Consider the following 11,111-nt stretch of genomic DNA (forward strand, 5'->3'; position numbering starts at 1 on the left):
GGTGGGTTTGTTTACATAGGGGAAATATTTACCTATGAAAACATTAAACAAAAAATTGATCTCTTCTGCTGCTGCTTGAGAGAGTAGGGAGATAAACGGCCAGATAATCTTACTCTCATTGGTGTATACATATGAGCCTCTGTACGAATTTGCCCTGTCCTGCTCACTCCCACAGAAAATTTGAAAACACCGCGCACAGTAAAAGTCACATTTGACTTTTACTGTGCGAACTGTTTTCAAATTTTCTGTGGGAGTGAGCAGTACGCCAGATTCGTGCAGAGGCTCATTATAAATATTAGGCTATCTGACGTTTGATCACTTTTCTCTTTTTGCTATCTGACATTTGGTCACCTTTCTCTTTTTGCCTACCGAAGTGGATTTGTTTGTTTCCATAGGTAAATGTTTGCCAATGAAAACATCAAACAAAAAATTGTTCTCTTCTGCTGCTGCTTGAGAGAGTAGGGTGATAAACGGACAGATAGCTTTTTGGAGAACTGTTCTACAGGCTTTACGTTTGGCACACGTAAACGAAAATCACTTCAGTGCAGTTAATAAACCAAAGGGTCTCCTTATAAATAAATAACTCAAGTGTTCAGCGCAGCGTAAAGAAATCTGTAGTAAACCAAGTATCCTAACAAACAGAGATCTTTTAAGGTAACGAAAAAATAAGTTTCCTATGTATCAAGATGACAACAAATCGATTTTTCTAATGATTATGTTTCTCCTGCTGGTTGTTTTTTAGCTTCGTCCGGTTTAAGGGTGATATACGCGTACCATACACTGCAATCAATATAGGTCGTAGTGGAGATTGACTACGGAAAAGTTGTAAGGTCAGTATGCGCGGTGGGAGTTACCCCTTTAAGGTTGAAGGATTCGTCATTGATATAATCGTCATCATTGATATTTTGAAAGCAGTTTTCTCGTTCAAAACACAAATATTCGTTATGAAAATGTATTCACTGTATTTCAGGTAGAGAGTGGAATGCAGTGAATACAATTTCATAAAGAATATTTCTGGAGCTCGATTTGAATAGGTCGTATGTGCTTTTGTCGATATAAAATTCGATCAGTTGGTATCGCTTCTCATAGCGGAAACTGTTGGAATTTAACAAAATTAATACATGCAACCGATTCCTTACAAAACAAGCTTTCGGTTTTATCATTAAAAGTCATCGAAATATCATCCATATTGCTACTATTACTAAAATAAACTGATCGAATTTTATATCGACGAAAGCACATACGACCTATTCAAAACGAGCTCCAGATTTGTGTATTGAACGAGAAAACTGCTTTCGAAATTTCAATGATGACGATGATATCAATGACGAATCCTTCAACCTTAACTGCCGAACAGATGGAGTGATGCTTCAATTTATGTAGAACTAGGCGTGAACTATCAAATTTACCCACTTCTAGCGCAGATGCCCAACCTACGGAAGCGACCACCGGCTTCAACCGGCGATTCAAAGCGCCAACAACGTCCGCAAGAGAAGCAGAGCACCGATTCTGTTTGTCGCGTCTGTATGGGCTGGACATCCGATTCTGGTCTGATGGTTGGACTGTTCGATGGACAAGTACAGGGAACGATCCTCGCCGAAGTGTTGGCCCTTGTTGGAGCAGTGGAACCGCCGACGGATGACGATCGGTTACCCAAGTGGTGCTGCGAGGGATGTCTAAATGCCCTGGAGAGTGCCTTCAAACTGAGAATGATGTGCCAGAACTCGGACCGAAAGCTAAGGGAGGCATTTTCGACGAATGAGGAAGCCGTTGTAGTGAAACAGGAAGTCCATGAAGATAATTCAAATCGAAATGAGATGCTGGATGTTAAGGAAGCTGTTGTCTCGGAAAGTATAAAATTGCCCAAGTTAGAGATTATGGACTGCGTAGAGGAAGATCAGATTCGACAAATGACAGTTGACGCTGATGGGGAAGACATTATAGTAAAAGCTGATGGCGACGCAGACTCGGATATCGATGAGACAGAAGAAGATCAGGATGCGACCATCTCAAAAGAAGTAAATAAACCTAACCATAGGAAGACGTTTTTGAATCCGGATGTATTCGATGAAGTCAAAGCCTTACGTTTCAAATGTTGTGGTTGCAATCTCACCTTCGACACTTCGGAGGAACTGAAAACTCATTCAAACGAAGCCCACGCCCACAAGAAACTGTCCACACAGGAATTGCAAAGTAAGAAGCAATGTGATATCTGTTACAAAGTGTTGTTTGATGACCGAAATGTACGAAAGCACCAACAAAAAGACACACTGAACTTCCGATGCAAGGTTTGTGGGGAATTGTTCTGGAGTCGACAGAGGGTGTGCCTTCATTATGATCGGGCTCACAGTTCGAACCCAGTGATCAAGGGTCCTTCGAAAGATTGCTGTGCGTGTCAAGAGCAATTTGAAACCGAAGAACAGCTTAGAGAGCATAGTGTGACTGTACATTTGCCAAATAAACCTCCGCCAGATCCTACCCGTCCGTACACCTGCAACGTTTGTTATCGCTGCTACAAATCCGATATGTTGCTGTACCGCCATCAGTCCCGAAAGCTTTGGCTTAAGGCAACCACGAAACACGTGTGTGCCCAATGTGGAAAGGCGTATAGAAGTCCCAAAGCGTTGCAAATGCATGAAGTATCACACACTGGTGAAAAGCTGTTTCAGTGTTCAAAGTGTCCCAAAGCATACAGTAATTGGAGTAGCTGTCAAAGACATGTGTTAAATCACAACATACCAGTGGATAAGTACAAATGCGAAATTTGTGGATATATCTTGAAATCCAGCAGTGGTTGGAAACAGCACATGCTACAACATACTGGAGAGCGTCCGCATAAGTGTCCTCACTGTCCAGCCACTTTCGCTACAACTGTTGGACTAAATAGCCATTTGTCGACGCACACCGATGAAAATACCGTGGAATGTCCAATTTGCAAGAAGCAGTACAAGCGAAATGCAGAACTCAAGCGGCATCTCAAATTTACACATCACAAACAAAAACCTTTTTCCTGCTTCTTCTGTCCCAGACAATTCGTTTGGAAGAATCGTCGCAAACAACACATACTCCAAGCTCATCCCAAAGAACTGCAACGCAATCCGCTTCCTCCAACCGAGCTATTCGGTAGCCTGTGGTCGATGCAACAAAGGTCCGAAGAAGCCGTTTTACGACAACAGGGCATGGTAGAATAAAACTGTGGAAAGATTAACTATTAAGTTGTTTTTGATTAGACGAACGCTTCAAATATATACATTGATTTTTCATTTCAACAGATTTTCAATACTATGTTAGCTTGGGGAACAAAAATTGTGGCTTTTTCGAGGCTAGGGATAAAAAAAAGCTTTGAATTGTGGAAAGAAAGAAAGAAAGCACAGAGAACAGACGGCCATCTTTGTCCTTTCTTCTGTATAAAACATTGTAACGGTCATTTTAGAGTATGTCGTTATGCTCCCGTTGCGCGGCGCTGGCGTCCCAGCACTTATAGTGACATGTTGTCATTTTAGTTTCTCGGTGTTGCCATTTTTGGCATTTAAGAGCTAGCGTCGCTAGGCCTTGTGCGTATTGTGCATTTTAACACCTAAAAACGCCATCGTGTAGTCAAAACAAGTTATAAGTTAATATGTTGGGTATTCTCCGGCGTTGAAAAACACGTCAACTATTTACACACGTTTTTATCGACATTTTATTCAAGCCACGATGTCTGTTCTCTGCGGTATAAGGGACTTAATCTAAATTACATACACTGAAGTTTTTTTTTACGACGGTAATGGTCCCGCGTAAAAAAAAACCGCGTAAAAAAAAACCGCGTTATTTCAAGACCCGTCGTAAAAAAAAACCGCGTTATTTCAAGACCCGTCGTAAAAAAAAACCGCGTTATTTCAAAAAACGTCGTAAAAAAAGTCAAGTCACGTTAGATGTGGTGCTGAGTATTTCACGCGTGTTTTTGAAAAAACGCGGATTTTTTTACGACGGGTCTTGAAATAACGCGGTTTTTTTTTACGACGGGTCTTGAAATAACGCGGTTTTTTTTTAGGACGGACCGCGTAAAAAAAACCGCGTAAAAAAAAACCGCGTAAAAAAAAACCGCGTAAAAAAAAACTTCAGTGTACTTGCTATCCTCACAAGTCCCAAGTATAGGGGAACCAACGTATTTTGGACACAGCGTTACGCCAATATATTTTGGACACTTCCATTTGTTTTTGCCGTAAATGTCCAAAAAATATTGGCGCGTTGATGTGTCCAAAATATGTTTGTTCCCCTAGATAGTAGAGTAAACATAGATCCGCGGACAGCGCTGACTAAAATGTTTCAAGCGTGTAAGTAGTAATTTTCAAGAGTGTGACGGTTGAATATGACGTCATGCGCTCCATTGATGTTGTCCAAATCGTGACGTCATGCTCGTTTGGATACAGATTTTGACAGTTCGTTTGGATACAACGGATTCATCAACACGGATCTATGTTTACTATCTATAGTCCCAAGTAACAGTTGTTACTCAACCAGACTAGAAAAGGTTCTTAGAATCGTCATAAAACCAAAATTTTACCCTGAATGCCACTACTACGAACGCCATTATCCTGAACCCCACTACCACTACCACTACCCCGAACGCAGGCTCATCATCATAGCAATCATACCAGTACATGGGCACATACTCTATGTAATCCGCAGGTCAAGTATTTTACTATCTTCTTCTTGGCGTAACGTCTTCACTGGAACAAAGACTGCTACTCAGTTTAGTGGTTTAGTGTTCTATGAGCACTTCCACAGTTATTAACTGAGAGCTTCCTCTGCCAATGTCCATTTTGCGTGTGGCTCGGCACTGGTTCCAATATGCCGCTTAAAGAGACGATCATAGTAGTCCAGATATAATTTAGAATAAGTCATTTGTTTGAAGTATGCTAATTCGTATTAAATAAAGCTATCGTCAAATACAGACCTCCTTTAGGTCATTGCGTTACTTATTACCAAGAGGTTTTGGACCCAGGATTACGCAAATGGCAAACAGCGGAAATACGATGTTTGAGAGGCTGATTGGCAGAGAGAACTGGACGACCTGGCGTTTCGCTGTCCAGACGTACCTCGAAGTAGAAGATCTATGGGAAGCGGTCGAGCCCAAGAAGAAGGACGATGGGACCTTGGAAGCTGTTGATCCGGTGAAGGACAAGAAGGCTAGAGGGAAAACCGTTTTATTCTTGGAGCCGGAGAACTACTACCATGTTCGAGATGCAACCACAGCTCGGGAAGTTTGGCAGAAGTTGACCAGCGCATTTTAAGAGTCAGGACTCACCCAAGGTAATCAACACCCGAAAAAAAAAACAACCCAATCAACCGAAAGGCCCCAAGTGCAGGAAGTGCGGAAAATTTGGGCATATCGTAAAGTTTTGCAAAGACGGAAGAAATGAAAAGAAGGCTGACGTATTCTGTACGGTATTATCGACGGTTGGAATTTCTGATGAAGAATGGTACCTGGACTCAGGGCTACGAAACACCTAACGAAGAATTTTGAATTGCTAGAAGACGTGAAGCGCTCTAGCGGTACGATAGTAGCAGCGAACAAAGGTTCAATGTGGGAGCGGCGAAGTTATATCCTGAATGTCGTGAAGATGGAGAATCGATCGCGGTCCATGATGTCCAGTACATTCCTGATCTTTCAACAAACTTGCTGTCCGTTATTCAAATCGTGAATAAAGGATATACCACCGTTACATTCAAGAGCGAAGGTTGTGAAATCAGAAACAGGGACAACAAGCTCGTGGCTACAGCTACAGGAGTAATCAGACACGATTTGTTCATGATAAGTCAAACTGTTCCGGCCGGCAAAACAATGCTTAGTTCAACTGGAGCAACATTGGACACCTGGCATCGACGACTCGGACACCTGAGCATGCAGAACGTGAAGCGGCTTGCAGGTGGAATTGTGAATGGAGTTCAAATCAGGAACGGAAGTACTGGAGAATGCCACATTTGTCCGACGGAGAAGCCGACGAAGCTGCCATTCAGTAAGCAGGGATCAAGAGCCACCGATATTCTCGAAATTGTTCATACCGTCATTGCTAGACTGATGGAAGAATCGTCGCTTGGAGGAAGCCGCTACTATATCACGTTTATAGACGATAAATCCCGCCGAATGTTCGTGTATTTTCTGAAATCTAAATCCCAGGATGAAGTCCTGGACAGTTTCAAACAATATTCCATGCGTTAGCTGAACGTCAGACCGGCAGAAGAAGGTGAGAACTACGAAACCAGCCCGCAAACGAGCGAGAAGTGACGCGCTGGTCTTCAAAACCGAGGCAGACACATACGCCGAGGTGCTGAAGGCCATGCGAGGCGAGAATCGTCTCTCACCGTTGGGCGCGGATGTAAAAAGCATCCGGCGCACCAGGACGGGAGAGATGATGCTAGTGCTGAAGAAGGAAGCAGCCAATAAAGGTACTTCCTACAAAGCACTAGACCAAGAGGTACTTGGCGAAAAGGTGCAGGTAAGAGCCCTAACGGCGGAGGCAGCTCTCCAGTGTAAACACCTGGACGAGATTACCGACGCAGAGGAGCTCGCAGCCGCACTCAAACAGCAGTGTGAGATAGATCTACCAAGTGCATCGATCCGCCTGCGTAAGGGTCCGGCTGGCACGCAGATTGCCGCGTTCAAACTCCCCGTAGGGGATGCGAATAAGGGGATTTCAGTCGGGAAGATCAAGGTAGCTTGGTCAGTGTGCCCGCTCAGCATATACGAGCCGCCAGTGGCGTCCTGGGCATGCAAAGGCCCAGACCGGAGTAAGCTCTGCAGGAAGTGTGGAGTAGAAGGCCATATCGCCAGGGAGTGCAACTCTGCACCAAAATACCTGATTTGCACGGCGAACAAGGGCCACACGACGGGCGGGCCTAAATGTCGAGGCACGCGAGGAGGTCGAAGTTCCAAACGATAATGCAGGTTACACAACTAAACCTGAACCACTGTGAAGCTGCACAACAGTTGCTATGGCAGTCAGTCTCGGAGTCAAGTACAGACATCGCACTACTATCGGACCCATACCGCATCCCTCCCGATAACGGAAACTGGGTAGCGGATAAGGCCAAGCTAGCGGCGATCTGTACAACCGGTCGTTTTCCGGTCCAGGAAATAGTTTCCACGTCGCACGAGGGCTTCGCAATAGCGAAGATCAACGGGGTATACTACTGCAGTTGTTATGCCCCTCCCAGGTGGACGATAGACCAGTTCTCGTCTATGTTGGAATCGTTAACAAGCGCAATGGTGGGATTGAGTCCCGTGGTCATCGGTGGAGACTTCAACGCCTGGGCGATTGAGTGGGGTAGCCGCTTGACTAACGCGAGAGGTTGGGCCTTACTCGAAGCTATGGCTAGATTAAACGTGGATGTCGCGAACGTAGGCGACAAAAAAAACCTACAGTAGGAATGGTGCAGAGTCCATCATTGATGTGACCTTCTGGAGCCCGGGTCTAAACCCTAGCTCGGACTGGAGGGTCGACGACGGATACACGCATAGTGACCATCTGGCGATTCGATACAGAGTGGAACACGGAGGAAGACGGCCACAGCCGAAGGTCATCGACCGTCATCGGGGATGGCTGACTTCGCGATTCGATAAGCCGGCATTTGTGGAGCGATTGTTTATGGAGAGTAACACCGACGATCTATCCAGCGATGATCTAGTCGGAACCCTAAGCCGTGCATGTGACGCCGCTATGCCAAGGCGATCCCTAACCAGAAATGGACGCAAACCGGTGTACTGGTGGTGTCCAGAAATCGCAGAACTCCGCGCATCCTGTTTAAGAGCTAGAAGGAGGATGCAAAGGGCTCGCGTACCGATGAGGATAGAATTGAACGAAGCGAGGCCTACAGGGCGGCTAAACTGGCACTGAATAAAGAGATTAAGACTCGTAAGCGGGCGTGCTTCGAAAATCTCTGCCAGGCAGCCAACACGACCCCATGGGGTGATGCCTACAGAGTAGTCATGGCCAAAACGAAGGGCGCGTCAGCACCCCCAGAACGCTCCCCAGAGATGCTGCAGAAGATCGTGGAAACGCTGTTCCCGCGCCACGATACAAGACCATGGGCCCCCGTTCCCTATAGCCAAACCGGCCATAGCGAGGTAGCCCCGGTGACGAACGACGAACTCATTGCAATAGCGAAGTCGCTTAAGTTGAACAAGGCTCCGGATCCGGACGGTATCCCGACATTAGCCATCAAGACGGCCATCGAGGCTAAGCCTGACATGTTCAGAATGGCTATGCAGATGTGCCTAGACAGAGGCGAATTTCCGGAGAGGTGGAAAAGGCAAAGATTGGTTCTACTGCCCAAACCCGGGAAGCCACCTGGCGACCCGTCGGCATACAGACCTATCTGCCTGCTGGACACCGCCGGAAAACTGTTGGAACGGATCATTCTGTCGAGGCTGATGATCTATACCGAGAAACCCGATGACTCTGGTCTCTCGGATAACCAGTTCGGCTTCCGGAAGGGTCGATCGACGGTGGACGCTATTAAGGCTGTAACCAAAACGGCCGAGATAGCGCTCCAAAAGAAGCGAACAGGTATCCGCTATTGCGCGGTCGTCACGCTGGACGTTAAGAATGCGTTCAACAGCGTCAGCTGGACCGCCATTGAGTGCGCAATACACCACCTAGGAGTCCCGGTTAGCCTATGCCGGATATTGGAGAGCTACTTCCAGAATAGAGTGCTAATTTATGACACCGAGGAAGGCGAGAGGAGCTACAAAATCACCGCAGGGGTACCGCAGGGGTCCATCTTGGGCCCGGTACTATGGAACGCGGCGTATGATGCCGTATTGAGGCTCAAACTTCCACCGGGCGTAAAGCTGATCGGCTTCGCCGATGATATTACCCTCGTGGTATACGGCGAGTCGATAGAGGAAGTGGAACTGACAGCAACTCACGCAATTGGCATAGTGGAGGATTGGATGAGGTCGAGACATTTGGCACTCGCGCACCACAAAACGGAGGTGGTGGTGGTAAACAACCGCAAGTCTTTTTTTTTTTTTTTTTTCCTTCTAAACCATAGGGGGATAAATCTGCTCATCAGACACCCTAACAGGAAGGTTAGGGTAGTGTGGGGATGAGGCCGTCTTCTACAATGCCGGTAGAAGCCAGGACTACTCTCTCCTCGACCCACTAAAACACATTCCTATGGTCGCCAAACCCTACGTCTCTCCGGAACCACCAAGAAGGTATTGCTTCAGAGAGGGGCTAGTGCATATCGCACCCTCAAGGTTAGCTGCCGTAGCCTAGCAGCAACGAACATCGATGACTCGCACTGGAGAGTCCATCACGATAGCATGCTGGCGCTTAGCCAGTTTCCCGAGTGGTCCTCGCCACTCCCTTTGTCCTCGGAAGGCGGGCAGGGTCAACCCCGCCCGCGCCCTACTGCTGAGCGGACATCAAGAACTGATGCCCACGTGCAACCCGATCTGACCTGCCCGCAAAGGAAGGGTATCACTACCCTTCAGGCCCTATCAGATGCACCCGTAGGTTGCAGACAGCAGGATCTCACCTACCCCGACCCTTGCCGGGGACCCCTTTCCAACCGCGGGCTCAGATCCAACCCAGTAGACCGACGCCACGACAGCACCGCTACCGGGACTTCCTCTCCGCGGCCACTTAATCGCTGTAAGGGTCGATCTCGACCGCAGGGCACCGGTATGACCTACGAAGCCGACTTCGAACCCCTGGACCACCTTTTGTACTGCATCTGGACTAGCCATTCTCCGAGTCCACGCGCCACCTCCTCTGTAGCTCCCAGACGATATGGGTGATTGCCGTTGAAACGGCATTCCAGCTAATCTCATCCCTACACATTCTCTGGACCAAGTTGTCCGGAGTTGTGTCCTCCCCGCATGTGGCAAGCATGCGGTCACGCATTGTGCGAAAACGCGGGCACACGAACAACACGTGTTCCGCCGTTTCCTCTAAACCATTGCACACTGGGCATTCGGGAGAATCCGCATGCCCGAAACGGTGTAGATACTGTCGGAAGCAACCATGACCTGTAAGGACCTGTGTCAGGTGGAATGAAACTTCCCCATGGCGCCTATTAATCCAACTATCTACCCTCGGTATCAACCTATGGGTCCACCTTCCTTTGGTGGAACTGTCCCACGCGCGCTGCCATTTGACCATAGAGGCCATCCTGACAGTTTTGCGTATGCCTCTTGTGCCGCGCATTTCGAAGCACTCCATGTCCTCACTGATAAGAATGCTGATAGGCACCATACCAGTAATGACGCAGAGAGCGTCGTGTGACACGGTACGGTACGCGCTTGCAACCCTCAGACACATAAGCCTGTAAGTACTTTCCAGCTTCCGTCGGTAGCATTCAGTACTTAGCGCGGTACCCCACGCCGGGCCGCCATACCTAAGTATGGACGTAGCAACACTAGCCAGAAGCTTGCGCTTACTGGCGTACACCGCTGAGCTATTGGACATCATCCGGGACAGTGCCGCAATAGCTGTGGAGGCTCTTTTACAGGCATAATCGACGTGGCTACCGAAGGTAAGCTTATCGTCGATCATCACGCCCAAGTGCTTGACAGAGCGCTTCGACAGGATAGTGCATTCTCCTACACTGATCTCCGTCTGCTGCGCCGACTGCATGTTGTTAACAACCGTCACCTCTGTCTTGTGGTGACCCAACTCCAGTTTTCTGGACCGCATCCACGCCTCCACAACCTTGATCGAGTGGTCGGTAGTCAACTTCACCTCCTCGATCGTTTCACCGTAGACTTCGAGCGTAATATCGTCGGCAAATCCGACAATCACCACTCCCACTGGGTACTCTAACCTCAACACCTCGTCGTACATGACATTCCATAACACCGGACCCAGGATGGAACCTTGCGGGACTCCTGAGGTTATGTGAAAGCACTTCCGACCCACCTCCGTGTCGTATACTAGTACGCGATTCTGGAAGTAGCTTCCGAGAATCTTGTACAAGTACTCCGGTATCCCCAGACGCAAGAGCGCATCGGCAATAGCAGCCCAACTGGCGCTATTAAGGTGAAGATATGACGAAGCCACGCCTCGAATTTTCAAGAGCACAAATCTGAAGATCCGAAAGTCAGTTTGCGCTGAAAAGTT

The 11,111-nt window shown here is 47.6% G+C and overlaps 1 protein-coding gene across 2 annotated transcripts; it reads left to right on the forward strand.

Annotated features, from left to right (window-relative positions):
* Nucleotides 1–327: 327 nt before the first annotated feature.
* Nucleotides 328–3,263, forward strand: LOC115256546 (zinc finger protein 354A). Of its 2 annotated transcripts, none has more exons than XM_062842771.1 (3): nt 328–654; nt 743–830; nt 1,420–3,263. In XM_062842771.1, the coding sequence occupies exon 3, from the start codon at nt 1,425–1,427 to the stop codon at nt 3,189–3,191; it is 1,767 nt and encodes a 588-aa protein (XP_062698755.1). In that variant the 5' UTR covers nt 328–654; nt 743–830; nt 1,420–1,424; the 3' UTR covers nt 3,192–3,263. The 2 variants fall into 2 exon arrangements, with proteins under 2 accessions (XP_062698755.1, XP_029711127.1); XM_029855267.2 differs by having other exon boundaries at nt 1,425–3,263.
* The last annotated feature ends 7,848 nt before the right edge of the window (nt 3,264–11,111 follow it).

This window comes from Aedes albopictus, chromosome 1 (genome assembly GCF_035046485.1).
Source record: "Aedes albopictus strain Foshan chromosome 1, AalbF5, whole genome shotgun sequence".
Taxonomy (NCBI): domain Eukaryota; kingdom Metazoa; phylum Arthropoda; class Insecta; order Diptera; family Culicidae; genus Aedes; species Aedes albopictus.